General features: G+C 40.8%; 2 protein-coding genes across 8 annotated transcripts in view; one reads left to right on the top strand and one right to left on the bottom strand.

The window, feature by feature from the left end:
* Positions 1-8,678: 8,678 nt before the first annotated feature.
* Positions 8,679-16,780, bottom strand: c1galt1c1 (C1GALT1-specific chaperone 1). Of its 2 annotated transcripts, none has more exons than XM_069892979.1 (3): positions 15,781-16,780; positions 10,502-10,619; positions 8,679-10,311 (listed from the first exon to the last, which is right to left on the bottom strand). In XM_069892979.1, exon 3 carries the CDS (start codon positions 10,243-10,245, stop codon positions 9,292-9,294), a length of 954 nt encoding a protein of 317 aa, XP_069749080.1. In that variant the 5' UTR covers positions 10,246-10,311; positions 10,502-10,619; positions 15,781-16,780; the 3' UTR covers positions 8,679-9,291. The 2 variants fall into 2 exon arrangements, with proteins under 2 accessions (XP_069749080.1, XP_069749079.1); XM_069892978.1 differs by lacking the exon at positions 15,781-16,780 and adding an exon at positions 10,820-10,932.
* LOC138740401 (non-POU domain-containing octamer-binding protein-like) overlaps positions 16,166-17,675 on the top strand; it is a 71,397-nt gene continuing 69,887 nt past the window's right edge. For 5 of the 6 annotated variants that reach the window (XR_011342892.1, XR_011342893.1, XM_069892977.1 and 2 more), the window contains exons 1-2: positions 16,167-16,273; positions 16,466-16,832. Coding sequence is in view for 3 of the 6 variants with exons in the window: in XM_069892977.1 (XP_069749078.1) it covers positions 16,470-16,832 (363 nt within the window). In the remaining 3 variants the exon portion in view is untranslated. Of the gene's footprint in view, positions 16,274-16,465; positions 16,833-17,675 lie in introns of all 6 variants that reach the window. The other variant, XR_011342891.1, reaches the window with a different exon arrangement.

Raw genomic sequence — 17,675 nt, 5'->3', positions numbered from 1 at the left:
TTTGGGAGAGAATCAGGAAGTGAAATTTACAGAAGTTGACACTCATCATAATTCAGAGTGAAGTGTGTCTACTTTTGATAAAACCTGAGAAGATCAAGCTGCAGTTGGAGAACTGGCTTAAGCTCTGCATTTTAAATATGCTAATTGCTCTTTCACTGTAATTTCAGTAGCAGATGGAAGCCATCTGGCCCATCAAGCCTTCTCTGCTATTCATTAAGATCATAGCCAATTCCACCTACCTGCCTTAATTTCCCTACTGTGCAAAAATCAACATTGTGTTAAATATATATTTAATGAAGTAACCTCTACTTCACTCCTGGAAAGTGAATTTCAGATTCACTCCTCTGCGAAAAGTTTTTCCTTCTCATCTCCGTCCCAAATCTATGACCCTGAATATTTAGGCAATGTCCCTTCATTCTAGTCTCATTTACTTAACAATGGAAATTACTTGTTTGACTGTAATATTACCCACCTTTAATAATTAAATGTTTCTATAAGATCCCCTCTCATTCTTCTGAATTTGAGTGTAGTCCCAAGCGATTCAAATCTCTACTCACCTCCGCATCTCTGGAATCAACTTGGCGAGTCTCCTCTGCTCCTCCTTCAAAGCCAGAATATCCTTCCTCAAGCAAAGAGACCAGAATTCCATGCAGTACACCAGGTGCGGCCTCACCAGTACCTGTACAGTTGCATCAGAACCCATCTGTTCTTAAATTCTCTAGCAATACAGACTAGAGAATATTTTTGATTACCTATTGCATTTGAAAACCAACTTTTACAATTCTTGCACAAGCACTCTCAAGTCCTTCTGCATAACAGCAACATACTGCAAACTTTCACCACTTAATCTGATCTATTCATTTTCCTTCCAAAATTTTGCATTTACCAACATTGTACTCTAGACCTTTGCCCACTCATTCAACCAATCTATATCTGCACATCTTTAGTGTCATCAGCAAACTTCGATAAACTATGCAAAGTCCCTTCTTTTAAATCATTAATGTCTATTGTGAACAGTTACATTCCTAGTATTGTCTTCTGTGGTACTTCACTCACCACTAATTGCCAACTAGAAAAATACCCATTTATTCCAACTCTGCCTTCTGTTGCTTAACCAAACCTCCAGCCATGTTAATACATCAGCTCCCAACTCGATACTTGCTTATAAATAAGGCTTTTATGCAGCATCTGAGGGTATATCTTCTGGAAATCTATGCATATAATATCCACCTGGTTCCTTCTATCCATGACAATCATATAGTTCAATGACCTTCAGTGAATTTGTTATACGTGACCTATTCCTGAATCAAGGGTGTGACTTCCTGATGGAATAATTTCTATCCAGCTATTTCACTATTTCTTCCTTCATGATCACTTCACCCATTTTCTTAATTAGAGATGTTAGCTAACCGGACCATGGTTACCTGCATTCTGCATCCTTTTTTTTAAAAAAACAGCTTTGTGACCTTTGTGGTTTTCCAATCCATTGGTACCTGTCTGGAGTCCAGAGAATTTTGTAAATGACCACGTTTGTATCTATTATAACTTTCACCATTTATTTCAGTAACATGGTTGGCATTCCATTAGGACCAGAGGAATTCCCTCACTTTAGACTGACTAGTTTGCTCAGCTAACTCGCTGCATGTGAGAGGGAATCATGGGAGTTACAACTGATGAGCAACCATGCCACGCACACAGAATTACAGGTAGTGGTTGAAATTTTCTGCCATGACAAAACCCTGGTGGCTGAGGAATATTTGGCTTTTACAGTAGATTATTTTTTTTTTGGCAATATGGTTTTCCAGATGCAGTCAATATAATCTACTAATTGGCTGAAAAAGTGACCATTTTCATTAATTTCAATGTCCTAAGTCATTTTCATGGCTCTCAGTATTATACATTGAAAATGATGTGTCGTATTAAACTGCAAGAAAAGGAGAACGAGGAAACAAATGGTAAAACTAAACAAAAATGGGAACAAGATTTAAATATAAAGATAAAAAAGGAAACATGGGAGAAATTATGTTCTGGAACGATGAGAAATACAATAAATACGAGGTTACATATGATACAATATAACTGGATACACAGGCTATACATTACAGCTCAAAAGTTAAATAAATGGGACCCAACAGTATCTGATAGATGTTTTTGATGTAAAAAAGAAATGGGAACAACAATTCATACAATCTGGACAAGTGAGAAAGTAGAAAAATTTTGGGAAGATCTAAACCAAATATTAAATAAAATTACAGAAAACAATATACCAAAAAATCCAGAGATCTTCCTCCTAAGTAACAAAAAAAACAAAGAATTTGGAATTGATTTGGATGGTGCACAAAAAAGATTTGTAAAGGTAGCTCTAGCCGTAGCAAAAAAATGTATTATGTTAACCTGGAAATTGGAAGATAATTTGAAAATACAACAATGGTATATAGAAATGAATAAATGTATTCCATCAGAAAAAATAACATAGTTTAAGAAATAATATTGAAATATTTGAACAAATATGGGAGCCTTACATGAAACACAATAGAGAAAACCTACCGGGGACATTCACTATCTAAATTAACGAAAGGAGAAGGAAATGAAAAGAATTGACTCAGTGGAATTTCTTGTTTATTTTTATTGAATGACAACATTGTTTGACTGGTTTAATGTATCTTAGATTTTGTACTTTAAATGGATGGGGGGGAGGTAGGGAGGGTGGGATGGGAGGAGGGAAGGGGGGTAGAAAATGACACTGTATATATTTGAAAAGGAAAATGTATGTATCATGGTCAATCTGGTTTATGGTGTGAAAAATAAAAAATTAAAAAAGAAAAGAAAATGATGTGTCAGAGACATTTTCAGTCAATTATGATCACAGAAATGTCAAGACGGTTGATCAGGTTTGTGCCACTGAGTTACCTCCAAAGTATATAAAATGCAAACAAATGGAATGGCAAAGGTGTTCAAATTTTCATTAATGTTTAAAGTATGTGACAAAAATACTCTTCATATATTTGAAAGATTTCTGAGCAGTTAACATATGTCATCTGAATCCTTGTTATATTCAAATAACTCACCTGATGAGACTACTTGCTTTAAAGCAAAGGAAATCTACTGAAAACCTAAGTAATGACACCTGCAAGGAGGTGAATGGTCCTGGAACCCAAATGCTAGGTATAATTATCCACCTATTATTCAGGTTTATTCATTAATAACCTGTCAATGGTTTCTCAGCAACTTTGTGGATAGAGCTATTTCTGTCTCTTTATTGCAACCACAACTATGGTATTTATGTGGAAGGTTCAGTTGTGGCATATGGCCTCCTGCTAAATAGCCTCTCAGTATGGAAGAAGTTAATGGCAAAGTAGTCTGCAACAAGCTCAAAGAGCTGATTGCTAATGGAAATGCAGGGAAAGATGTTAATGTGACTGAGTTAAAGCAGCTCTTATAAATGTACAGAAGAAAATTTCAGCCCTCTTCCAAGTACAATCATCACATCTTCCCATCATTCATATTTAGATGCAAGCATTGAAATCCACACTCTTGGTGTAAAAAGCTGGAAGTTATGACATTGCTGTTTGCAAAGCGACAAAAAGGGAGAGAACTTCAATTGTGAGATTCACACAGAACAGTTAGATCATTAGATTACCATGTTTAACTTTGTCTTGAAACTAATACCACAAAAGGATGAAGTTTTAGGAGGAAAGTTGACAGACTTGTCTCGTATCCATTAAAAGTGTTAGATATTTAAAATGTAACCTCTGTGGTCTAGAAAGTTTGAATGTGAAGATGAATACAGCATGTGGGAGAAATAGAACTAGGGGTATTGAAGCAAAAATAAGGATAAAATTATTTAAAGAATCATACAGCACAGAAATGGGCCCTTTTGGCCAATCTCAGCTGTGCTGATCTCATTTGCCTGTATTGGACCTGCATCCTTCCACGTTTCCTAACCAAGTATCAGTCCAAAATGCCTTTTAAATATTGAGTGTATTTTTGTCTTCCAACTCCTCTGGTTGCTTGTTCCTGATAACTACCATGTTCTCGTGAGAATAAACTCAATCTATCCTTATAACTACAGCCCTCCATTTTGGGCAATATCCTGGTGAACTTCTTCTGCATTTTCTATTGCTCCTATATTCTTTCTGCAGGGTGGCAACCAGAACTGTACACAACACTCCAGGTGCAGTCTAATCAATGATATGTAAGTCTACAACATGATGTCCTAACTCCCATAATCAATACCTTAGTCTATGAAGGCAGACATACCAAATGCTTTCTTCATTATCCTATCCATGTATATCATTACTTTCTGGAGGCTATGAACCTTCAGCCCCAGGTTTCTCATGGGGGAATCAAATTAATTTCCCAGATGCTTTGAAACTCTCTTAAAAGGTGATGGAAGCTGAATCATTGAGGTAGATAGATGTAGCAGACTTCAACAGGGATTTTATCTGAAGTTTGCACCTGACAATTGGAGTCAGGTGACTCCAGTTTTATTGGAAAAGCTCAGATCAGCAGGAAGTGATTAGGCAATAGAGATCAAGTGATTCAGGGAACTTGTGACACAAGGTGGTATTAATTCACTTTAAATCATCAGTTTAGTGCATGCAGAAATGAGTAGGAAATTTACAGTTTTTCCTGCATATATTTAACAACCATGATAGTGAACAGTTTTCATGGCCAAATGGCAATGCTGAACTGAGTTTACAGATCGATCAGCAATGATGGCAATTGGTTGTGCAGGATTGAAGGGCTATGGTTTATTCTTGTTCCCAAATTGTCTCCACAGAGGTTCTCATATCTTCCTATTTCAATTTGTCTAAATATAAAAGGATGAATTCATCTCCTAATAAGCAATGAAAATTAAGTAACTGGTACAATCAAATATTATTCCACTAATATTTAGAGGGTTTCAATAAACACAGTTGAACATTTTGAAAATGACTATTAAACTAATACCCTTAAATATACATTTTAAAAAACACTGGATTACAGTGAGCTATTTATGAATCTACCAGAATAAGTTATTTTGTCTTTAGACTTTCCCTTGGTAATTTTTACGACATCTTTCAGCTCCTGACAAACTGGACAAGTAACTGATAATGAGAAATTGAAATTTATTGTCTTGTTCAGGTAGGGAACATTTGCCAGGGGTACGAGTTGGTAGATCATTCATTTTGATTATAAAAACACTTTGATCATGGGAAGGATCAACTTTCCAAGTTTATTAGTTTCTTTAAGCTTGTTGAAGAATCATTTCAAGTAATAGTTAAAGGGAAGGAATTGCATATTTATAAAGGCTCTTAAATAATTTTTCATGTTCCTACGATTATCATCCATGTAACCTTTGAGATTTTATTAATTTAGTGGGTTTTTTAAAAATATATTAAAAAAAAATTACTCAACTGCTGGCTATGCATCTCAAAACATTTTCAAAAACTTGTGGCAAATGTGGTGCAAAGTTGGGATGCACCTGGTAATATTAAACATTCACCAATGGACCATCAATTAGCTGTAATCCCATTGTCTGACCAGTCATGAATGAATTCTTCCTCTTGCTTTCTTTTCATTTTACTTCTCAGCCTAAGCAATGACATTATTACCTTTATTATTTGTACCGTGATAGTCAACCTGTAATGTCTTCTTTGGCTTGGCTTCGCGGACGAAGATTTATGGAGGGGGTAAATGTCCACGTCAGCTGCAGGCTCATTTGTGGCTGACAAGTCTGATGCGGGACAGGCAGACGCGGTTGCAGCGGCTGCAGGGGAAAATTGGTGGGTTGGGTGTTGGGTTTTTCCTCCTTTGCCTTTTGTCAGTGAGGTGGGCTCTGCGGTCTTCTTCAAAGGAGGTTGCTGCCCGCCAAACTGTGAGGCGCCAAGATGCACGGTTTGAGGCGATATCAGCCCACTGGCGGTGGTCAATGGAGCAGGCACCAAGAGATTTCTTTAGGCAGTCCTTGTACCTTTTCTTTAGTGCACCTCTGTCACGGTGGCCAGTGGAGAGCTCGCCATATAACACGATCTTGGGAAGGCGATGGTCCTCCATTCTGGAGACGTGACCCACCCAGCGCAGCTGGATCTTCAGCAGCGTGGATTCGATGCTGTCGGCCTCTGCCATCTCGAGTACTTCGACGTTAGGGATGAAAGCACTCCAGTGAATGTTGAGGATGGAGCGGAGACAACGCTGGTGGAAGCGTTCTAGGAGCCGTAGGTGATGCCGGTAGAGGACCCATGATTCGGAGCCGAACAGGAGTGTGGGTATGACATCGTCTCTGTATACGCTTATCTTTGTGAGGTTTTTCAGTTGGTTGTTTTTCCAGACTCTTTTGTGTAGTCTTCCAAAGGCGCTATTTGCCTTGGTGAGTCTGTTGTCTATCTCGTTGTCGATCCTTGCATCTGATGAAATGGTGCAGCCGAGACAGGTAAACTGGTTAACCGTTTTGAGTTTTGTGTGCCCGATGGAGATGTGGGGGGGCTGGTAGTCATGGTGGTCCTCCACCTGTACTGTAACAACAGAACAAAAGGCAGAACCACGGAGCAGACAACCAACTTTATATTACACCAGCAGGAGCAAGGAATACAAAGAAGTGTAGACAGTGTCCCTGCCCTGAGCCTTACTCAAAGTTTACAGCATTTTTGGCACACCTTATGGTCCTTTTTGGCAGTGCATTTTTCACAAGTTTCTTAGACAGGTTGTTTTGAGATGGATTGTTCCTGTTTCTTGTTAGGATCAGCCTTTGTGGTTTTGTTTTCCCTTTGGAATGCAAATCACATCATACAATTAATCTTAAATTTCAATCATTACACATTTAAGGTGATGTCTCAAGGTTTTGTCTTTAAGACGTATCAGGCACCTTTCTCCATGTAGTCTGGTCTCATGCTAATTCTTTATCTGCAGGGCTAATCAAATCTATAATCACACACCAAGCAGAGAAAGCTTCCCTTAGTGTTTGACATTCCTGCGTGATATTCCTGCATACTTTTATATTAATGGTAATTTTCTATCTGCAAGGCTAACAGAGGTATACACAAGGCAGTGGGTCCTTTAATGTTTGTCATTCCTGTGTGACCTCTTTTACATTCTTAAATTTTTCAATGCAAATAATGTCTTCTTTTGCTATGAACAATTAATCTCTTCACATACAATAATTTCTGTGGAACTGCCTGTCAGTTATCCTGTTTTGGTTCCAACTCTTTCATTTTGGAAATACTGTGCTTCCTCAGTGGCACATACAACTTGAGTGACTTCTATAATTTTTCCATGAACATGCTGGACAAAATGTTATTAACATGAGTAAGTCTAGGGATAAAGGACAACTCAGGAGGTGAAGGGGAGATTGGGGATAAATAAGATAGAAATAGGAGAATAAGGAAAATGTTAGATGTTGTAGGAATGTTGTCTTATAAAGAGTTGAAAATAAGAAAACAGAAATGGAAAAGGAGGAAAGGTAATGATGGAAAAACGGAAAGAGAAGATAAACAAAATATAAAAGGGCTACGCTGAACTATATGTCTTTAAATATTAATGGAATACATAACCAAATTAAAAGGAAGAAACTACCAAATTTAAATGAATAAATGTATTCCATTAGAAAAAATAACATATTGGTTAAGAAATAACATTGAAATATTCGAACAAGTATAGGAGCCTTACATTAAATACAATAGCAAAAACCTACCGGGGACAAACATTACCTAAGTTGATGGAAGGAGAAGGAAAGAAAAGAATGGACTCAGTAGAATTTCTGGTGTAATTTGGTTGAATGACAACATTGTCTGACTGGCTTAATGCAACCTAGATTGTATACCTAAAATGGATGAGAGGGGGGGGTGGGGGGGTGGTTTGGGAGGAAAGGGGGGGGGGGAGAAAAAGTCACTGTATATGTGTGAAAAGAAATAGTGTATATCATGGCTAATGTGATTTATGGTGTGAAAAATAAAAAAATTTAAAAAAAAAAAAAAAAAAAAAAAAAAAAAACATGAGTAAGTCTAAATGATAACAGGTTTGATTGTTTATTTTATACCAGTATTGAAGCTCTAATGAAAGAACCTCCATCTGAAAAATAGCAATACTCTATTCAGAAGCCAATGGAACCTCATGTTTTACAGCAATCAGACATCATCAACATTATCTCCTCCAATTCCTTGCTTTCCCAGGTCTTTCGGGCCCCTTCCCTTCTTTCCCTCCCCCACCTACCTAACATCCACTTCCTTCTTCCAGCTCCCCACGTCCTTCCCTTCACCCAGTAGTATGTATCTTTCTCAGCACTCTCCCCCCCATGCGCCGGGAAGTTCGCAGATGGTCAATTTCAAAATTTGCACACTTCGGTCGCAGGCTGAAGACATCATCGCGACATCATTATCCACCCCCCCTTTCAAGCCAATTTCAGCACTCATCAGTTTACGCACGAGGTGGTGTGACTTCACTCCACCTGACACTAGGTCCCTTGGTGGAGAAAACACTGAAATACAGAGTGAAATAGACCCGCCAATCCACCTTTTGTGCGTTCATGCTGGTAAATGAAGCATATAAAGCCAGAGGAAAACTGGCTTGAGTTCTTAGTAAAAGCAGCTGAAAAGAGTTACAGCAGATGAAAAATTTAACTGCGGTTGAGCATGAGCGAAATTTTTTCCAAAGAACAAGTCATTGTCAGGTAATAAGGCAAAAATACAGATCAAGAGACATAGGGTTCTTACATTTTAATTTTATGGGATTGACCAGATTCACGAAAAATTATAATATAACACTTTTTAAAAACAATTCTTAATATAGTACAATAACCAAATTAGCAATACAATTGAAATCCATAAATTTACATGACTAAAAATTGTATAAGGTAAAAAGTTTCAGGATTTTTGTTTAAATTCAAACCATCTACCACATCTCAAGGTCATAAACACCAGCACCTCAAGTTACCCAGCTCAAAATGCAACTCCCATCAAAATAAAAAAAGATTGTTTTTCAAAGCAATCTATCCAAAATTTCCAAAGCTCAGAAAAATGTTCTGTTTCTCCATATCACTGCCTTGTCCAATATTCAATTATGATTTTTCCTGTTAACCTTATAATTGAAGACTCATAGTATAATCATAGCATCTTTTACAACAAATTTGCTTGGCAATTTATTTTTAAGCTGATTAACACTGAAGGCACATCTTTATTTAGAAACTTCCTTGAGATTCTACAAAGCTTGTAACACAACAGGAGTATCTTATTTTACAGTCTTCATACCATACTCTGGGATATTTTAAATTTAGACATACAGCACCCTTGTAGCGGAAACGAAGTGAGAAGAAATTTAATCATTGATAGAACCTGCAGGTGGCATAAAAATTAATGCATCATTAAAGGTGTGGCCAAATGGTCGTAGCCGGTAAACACCATAAATCATAACGTGCATGTGGTTGGGAGAACTTCCATGAAAAGTTACAGCCACATCAGAACAACATCCTTCCACAACTTCATTTTGATTGTTAGACATTGCCTCCTCAATGAGGGTAGTTACACTTTTTGAATTGAACAGTTCTTTTCCTTCAATATCTTCTGCATTTTCTGCAAATACTCCTGTGTATTTCAAACAGGATGCAAGTTCCTTTTCTTCAGACATTTTCCACAATAAATTCCCTTTTTCTGGACATTTAAGAGGATCATCCAAAACCCCATAGAGCCTTTGTAATGCTTCTACACTTAAGACTACACCTGAAGCAATATCTACATATTCCAAACTTCCTGACTTCATTGTATGACCAATGTAGAAAGGCTCCCCTGGATCTTTATTTAACAAAAAGAATTTAAGATTTTCAATAATTGCAAACATCGTTGCCTCTATCAGAAAGAACCAGTTGTAGTCATCCTTATAGTTTTCATATGCATGCTTGAAGGCTTTCCTGATCCCGATCCATTTGTCCTTGGTTCCAAGGCTGACTGATTGAAAGGGTTTTATGGTTTCAGAGCTGTAAAAGACAGCCTTGTCACAATGTTTACTCCACGTTTCCACCACAGAGGCCCAATAACCGATTTCTTTCGGTTGAACCATAATCAGACAGAACACGCGTATACTTTGGCTGAGTTCGGCTCGCTTGGCCTCTGTAAGTTTCAGTAGTTCGTCCTTGTTGGGGGCTTTGAGGTGGTGGTGTTCGTGACTTGGGGGTCGCATCTGGCCGTCCAGCTTCGTGTTGAGGAGTGTGAAGCACAAACAAAACACTCCGCCCAGAAATATACCCTTCAGGAAGGAACTGCTCTCTTTCATCATCTTTGCATCTGGCGAGGAGGGTGAGAGGAGGCCACCGGAGATGGGAACGCTGTTCAACAGACACCTCTGGTTTGGGGAACACAAAGTTGTGCATCAAGTCAACTCTTCGGAAGGAGGCGGCTAGCATTGGGGCCGGGCCCCGGGCAAGAATAAAAAAGAGGAGTCGCGAACACTAACAAATGCTGCGCCCAGTCCAACCGCTTTCCCCGCCGGCCCGCCCGCCCGCCCGCTCGCAGCGCGGTTTGGGCCAACTCACCTGCAGTTGTTAATCGTGGCCCCACTCTTCTGGTCGCCAACCGGTCGCTGCCAACTCACCCGGAAGTTCGATCCTGCCAGTATGAAAAATGGCTGCTCCCGGATATTGGCGGAAGAAACTGAAGAGCGAGAAATAATTGGTTGATTAGTAATTGGAAATATTTGTCTTTATAGCTTGTAACTGATAGGCCAAATTTGTAATTTTATTTAAATCCGATGTATTATTTTATACTATTGTATGTTTATTTATATGGGCTTAATGGTGTTTTTTTAAAAAAAACCTTTGAATTCCTTTTAATATGTTTAAGTTGCCATGTACCAAGGTGCAGAATGCCGCCTTGGAGCTTGTTGCGTGCTGTTCTGCTGCCACTGGAGTTGAACACGTCGTGCTTCACTCTTTATTAGAGCTTCAGCAGTCTGGTCGTTCGTTCCAAAATGGCGCCCACCCAAACGGGATGGAACCCTTGACATGACGTCACGCGGACATGCGCGTTCGCGTCCCATTCTTTGCCCACCAAATGAATTTGTGCTTTATAATTTTAAGTACAAATTACTTCCTACAGTGACTGCACATTTTAAAATGACGATAAAGCTCAACTTAAATCTGTTAATACTGTGGGCACTACAGTGAATCTTAAACACAACTTCAACAACATTAAACTTGAAACAAACTTGAAAATGAACTAAAAACACACAGCCCATAGTCTTTGAGATTCACTGGAGGAAGTTTTTTTCTCTTTTGGATCTTCTTTGGGATGAAGAACACGGAACGGAAGCACAAACTTGGGACTCTTCTCGAGTGGAGAACATCTTATTGTGGGCTGACCCGACTGGCTGTGTATCCAGCGTTTGGCTAGAATCTTGGCAATGATGGTGTCTCTGCAACAGATAACAGGGTTATCTTTGAGGAAATAGGATTGGTTTGTGCCAAAGAAGAAATGTCAGGAGGAATCATCCAAAATTGGCACTGAAATGGGGTCCTTGATGCTCTTATCTGATCGATCTGTTATTTCCACATCATGTCATCAACTAATACAGAATATGAACATGGACTTATGAGAAGCACGCCTCTTATCCATGTTTCTTTACTCTCCCTGTAATCTCGCATTAATACTTGTTCTCTGATCTCCAGAGATCTTGTTGCCTTATTTGGGGATGTCGACAGTTGAATACAAAGACCGATATTTGGGTGCACTGCAGTAAGTCGGGTTCTCAGGTTGAATCCTAACATCATTTCTGCAGGCGTGTGTTTTTAGTTCAGTGCAGTTTTATTCTGTATGATTATAAAAATCTTGTGATTCCATGATGCTTTTAATGAACTCTTTATTTTCATCGCATGTTTAAAGATCTGAACAGGTGCTCAGTTTCCCCATTCATACTCAGATGGTAGGGTGCAGATAATATGTCGCACATTGTTGTTTCACAGGAACTGCTTAAAAGCGTCTGATACAAATTGAGGTCCATTGTCAGAAACCAGTTCTATGGATAATCCATGATCTGCCAACACACGTCATACTCTCTCAATTGTCTTCACAATAGGCCATTTGGAGTATGCATGAACAATCATCAGAAAGTAATATGGGGTATGTATTTTCAGGCTCCTGTACCTTCTTCCTGATTGTACAGTGAGAAAGCCTGAATGATGATGGTCCTTGACAATATAGGCTGCTTTCTTGAGACACCTCCTCTTAAAAGATGTCCTCAATGGAGTGAAAAACATGAATGGCTCTGGCTGTGTTACAACGATCTGCAGCCGTTTCCTGTCCTGTGCATTGGCTCCTCCATACCAGAGTGATACAACTAGTCAGAATGCTCTCCACAGTACACCTGTAGAAATTTGCAAGTCTTTGGTGACATACTAATCTCCTCAAACTCTGAAAAAAAATAGACATTGGTGTGCTTTCTTCATGATTGCATCGAGTTGATAACCCCAGGATAAATCTTTAGAGATGTTGACGCACAGGAATTACCCTCACCACTGCTGACCCCTCGATGAGGAATGGTTTGTTCTCCTGGTTTCCCCTTCCTGAAGTTCACAATGAATTCCTTAGTTTTGCTAATGTTGAGTGTAAGGCGGTTGTGACACTACTCAACGAGCTGATCTATCTTGCTCCTCATTGATGATTGTGGTTTCATTGGGAAATTTGTAGATGCCACACAGTCATGGGTCTAAAGAGTAGAACAGTGGGCTAAGCACTTATCCTTGTGGTGCACCCGAGTTGTCAATGGGAAGTTGATACCGATCTGTACTGACTGTGGTCTTTCGATGATGAATTTAAGGTCCAATTGCAGAGGCCCAGGGTTTGAAGCTTTCTGACCAGAACTGAAGGGATGACAGTGTTTAAGGCTGAGCCATAGTCAATGAAAAGCACCCAAGTGTAGGTGTTGCTGTTGTCCAGATCCAGGTCTGAGTAGAGAGCTAGTGATATTGCATCTGCCGTGGAATTATTCTGACAGTAGGCAAATTGCGTGGGTCCAGGCTTTGCTTAGGTACGAGTTAATTTTGGCAATGACCAACCTCTCAAAGCATTTCATTACAGGAGTTGTGAGTGCCTCTGGGTGACAGTCATTGAGGCAGCTAACCGTTCTCTTCTTGATCAATGCCCTTTTGAAGCAGATGGGAACCTCCAATTGCAGTAGTGAAAATTTGAAAATATTCATGCACACTCCAGTTAATTGGTTGGCACAGATTTTCAGTACTCTGCCATGTATGCCATCAGGACCTGATGCCTGGCCAGGGTTAATCCTCTATAAAGATGTTCTGACATTGGCCTCAGCGACGGATACCATTGTACCACTGAATTCTTTTTTTCAAAGCAAACACAAAAGCTGATCAGTGAGTGAAGCATCACAGACATTGCCTTGGAGGATGCAATGACCTGCAAGCCCATTTAATTCTGTTTTAACTTCCCTCAGAATTGCCTCTTTGCTGTTAAGATAGCTTTCTAAGGGACATACCTGGATTTCCTATGGAGATATGGATCACTGGTGTTAAACATAGCGACAGCTCTCAGCAGGATGCACATCTTTTGACTTCATTCACAGCTTTTGGTTGGGGTGCTCGCGGTATGTGCACAATCTGTCCTCTGACCTTTTTGTTATAAACCTCAGCTCCTTTCTTCCAGCTTCCACTAAAACGCCAGAGTGGCAAGTTCCTTTTGGATTTTCTGAATTGTCCAAGTGCTTTCGCTATCAAAGTTTACTCAGTGGGGCTCCAATTCAAACTCAAGATACAAGATGAAACCTTCTCCTGATTATCAAAACCGTAGTTTCATTAAAATTTATGGTTAGCTAAATGAAGTCTGCATGCTTGCAATTAAATTGCTGTGGAGGTTACAGGACTGCAGGAGGCAGCAGCTTTGGAGCAATTGGTGGGATGCCTCTGAATTAACTTTTGCTTCGCTTTCTCATTTTGATAGTGGCACTGGACAAGTGGTATCCCTTTGAGTGGCTTTACAGGGCAAACAAAGGAAAATAAATTTTGTGCATTGAATATTCGTGTCTAGAATGGAATTTTGAATCTTGTTTTCTTACTCTGATTTGACTTGTACATACAAAATATATTTCACGTTTGCAAATTTAGAAAATGTGTATGAAGAAAGCTTAATATTCAATTGCTTCATCAATTACTCTGTCATCAGCTAAGAAGATGGCTATTGATGACAGTTTTGAAACTCCTCAGCAAAGAAGTATCCTGAGTATATAGCCAGCAAGACTAAAGACAACATTCAGTAATGGGAAGCTAAGCATCATTCATGCCTGGATGGTAATTTCCTGCAAAAGAACTTCTAACCTACCTGAAATGGCATTGTCATGTCAGCCACCATCAATATCCAAGGGTGTGGGTGGTCACCATTAATCTGTTACTCAATTTGACCGCCACATCAATACTATGGCCACAAGAGTAGGTGAGCAACTCACCTCCTTAACATTCCCAATTTTATCTACAAAGCACAAATCAGGAGTGGGATGTAGCATTCTTCATTTTCCTTCATGAATACAGTTTCAACAAATCTCAAAAAAAACCTGACCCCATCTTGGACAAAACAGCCTGCTCTCTCCAAACATTCATTCATCAACAATGAGTAACCTACAAAATAGTTTGCAGTTACTCGCCCAAGATGTCCCAAACTTGGCAAAAGGCGCACCAGGACATGCAAGTTTCCTTCCAAGTTACACCGTCACTGCTTCTTCTTTATCACAGAGGCTTAAATCAAGGAACCCTCTACCAACAGCATGAATGTACTTTCACCAGGACTGCAGTGCTACCAGAAGGTATGCAAGTGTTTGAGATTTGATAGGTCATCAGACTCTTGAAAGCTTCTACAGATGAAGTGTGGAGCGCATTCGGTCTGCTTGCATCATTGTCTGGTCTGGAGGAGCCAACTCTCAGGACGAGAAAAAACTCCAGAGGGCTGTTAACTCAGCCTGCGACATCACAGGAACCAGTCTTCGCTCCATCGAGGGGATCACCAGAGGCCGAGCAAGAAAGCAGCCTCTCCCCTCAAAGACCTCCTCCGCCCAGGCCATGCCCTCTTCACTCTGCTACCATGAGGGAAAAAAAAATACAGGAGACTGAAGACAGGCCCTTAGCAGCGCAAGAACAGCTTCTTCCCCTCTGCCACCAGAACAAAGAACCACAAACAGCCCCCCCCCTCATCTTTTTCTTGCACAACTTTTAGTTCTCTTGGAAGGTGGTTTAATAAAATGTTTGCACTGTAATAGGGCTGCAAAACAACAAATTTTGTGACATTCAAGGCAAGAAATGTTGATTCTTCTGAAGGCAGGTGGCTCACCCTTGGTCACATGGGGGTGACCATGATCCCCTCCAAGAATTAACTTTGAAGCATCACAATTATTGTTAGTCATCAAAAACAGATTGTGAAGTAGGAATTATTTGGAGCAAATGGACTTGGGGGGGGGGGGGGAATTACAAGAAAGTCCCAGTGAAAAACAGATGAAGACTGATTCAACCAGACTTTACAGCTTTACAGACACAAAGAAATCTCCGAAGGGAAAACACGTTCTGCAGCAAATTTAGCAACCAAAACTAGAGTCAGGTTGGCCTTTGTAAACTTTTGCTTGAGAAACCTGGAATAAAAATCGAGAATTGAAAGGTACAAGGAAGGCCCTTTAGCTGGAAAAAAAAAGTCCTGCAGCATTTCCTTATCCACACAAATCTCGAGAGAATTATATCGGACTTTATTTTGCAAATCAAGAAAGATACGAAAAATGTTTCCTTACTGCGCACGTTTAAAAGGAATTTGAAAAGATTTTCACCTCCGGAACATGAACCGTCCTCGCGTGAAAAAGTAGAACTCGCGCCACTGCAAAACTAAGAATTTATTTGCATTTGACTCAATTTCAACACGATGCTCGCTTGGCTCAATCGCATTCGTGAAACTGTCGACCATCTCGAAATGAATCCCGACGACAAGTTTTCTGGCGGTGATTCGTTTTATTTCACTTTTCCCCGGCCGAACAAGTCGGTGAATAATATCGTCGAGTGTCCGCCCGCACCGGCGGAGAACGCAGCACATGCTTCGAGACGCCAGCGGCCCGAGGTAAAGTGGCAGCCCGCCCGACCAATCGCATCCGCGCCCCTGGCGTCTTGCCTTTGTGACGCCTGAACATCCCACCCCGATCTAAGGGGAGCGACCAATCAACGAGCGAGGCAGCCCGCAAAGTTCGGTTGAAGCGAATAATATTTCCCAGTGTGCCCGGCTCGCGCCCTTCGGTGTGTTAGTGCGAAGCGCAGCGGCCTGGTCTTGAGGTAAAAAAAATTGACCGAAAAAACCCGCTCCGATTGACAATCTGCACCGATTTGGTTCGTTAACCGGTCGCCGAAAAATATTTAAAATCTGAAGCGAGTGGCTTCAGAAATCGTCGTCGGAAACCATTGGCGGGGTCTCCCCCCCCTTCCCGCCTCCGCTAATTTTTTTTTTCCCTTTATCCGTATCTCCAGCATCATGCAGGATCACATTCAGAAATCCGGCGGCCGGAACCGCTCCGACAACACCAGCCCGCGCAAGAGGGACTACCGTCAGGAGGCCGGCTCCGGGCCCGGCTCGGCCAACAACCACCACCACCAGCAGCAGCAGCAGCAGGGCTCGCGACATGGCGACCGGGGCCCCACCGGGCCCGGCATCACCGTGGACATGACCAACTTCCGCAAGCCCGGCGAGAAGACGTACACGCAGCGGTGCCGCCTGTTCGTCGGCAACCTGCCCAACGACGTGACCGACGACGAGTTCAAGAAGATGTTCGAGAAGTACGGGGAACCGTCCGAGATCTTCATCAACAAGGATAAAGGCTTCGGCTTCATTCGACTGGTGAGCGAGCCGCCCCGGCCTTTGTTCTCTGCCCCTCCCCCCCCCCCCCCCTCACCTCCCCACCATTTCCTGTGTGAGCCCATTTGGGGTGTTTCCATGCATTCTCGCACACATTCATGGTATCTTCACCCTTTAAAATACGTGGTGGGAATGCAAATTGGGGGTTTAAAAAAAAACCCCGAATAGTTACTGGCCATAGCCCATTTGGTGTACCGATTGTCCAAAGCAGTTCTTCTTATTTTTTTTAACGAGACTGGGCACTGTTTAACATTGCCTTTCTACTTGAAGCACCGTGTCTGCAGATTTTTGTGTTTTTCTAGTGCGATTTGACATCTTCTGCTTGGTCACTGACTGATTTAATCGGTCCCGAAGGGGAAAAAAAAACAGTCCCACGTGAATGACGGAATAACCGAGATGGTTAGCGTAGGAGGGCTGGTGTTATCAACTTTGGTTCTTGTTGAGACAGTTTTTGAAGTTGAGAGAGTGAGTGTGTGCTTTCCATTATTATTAGCTTTGATCTGGTTTGAAGTATTCTAGAATAGTTTCCGTGCTGTAAACGGTTATAGGGTTAAACATTTAAGAATGAAAGAATTGGGAATAGTTGCCTGCTCTGACATTAGCCAAGATTGCGGCTGATCTACCCCTGTACCATCTTCTCACGCCATCCCTGTATTCCTGATATCTATTTCTTCTTATTGCCTTTCATTACTACAGAACATTGATCTAATTGCTCAGTCTCTTTGATCTGCAAACCGTCATCCCAGGAATCTTTACCGCACTCTTTAAGGCCAGAGTAGACAAAGTTAGGCAAGGGCAGCAGAACGGTTCTCATTTCTCTGGGTG

The sequence above is a fragment of the Narcine bancroftii genome, chromosome 8 (genome assembly GCF_036971445.1).
Source record: "Narcine bancroftii isolate sNarBan1 chromosome 8, sNarBan1.hap1, whole genome shotgun sequence".
In the NCBI taxonomy this organism is placed as follows: Eukaryota; Metazoa; Chordata; class Chondrichthyes; order Torpediniformes; family Narcinidae; genus Narcine; species Narcine bancroftii.
Note: the sequence above shows the minus strand (reverse complement) of the source record. Positions and strands in the feature narration are given on the sequence as shown.

Excerpts from the sequence above, each read along its gene's own strand:
- c1galt1c1 (XM_069892979.1), bottom strand. The coding sequence starts at position 10,245 with ATGATGAAAGAGAGCAGTTCCTTCCTGAAGGGTATATTTCTGGGCGGA.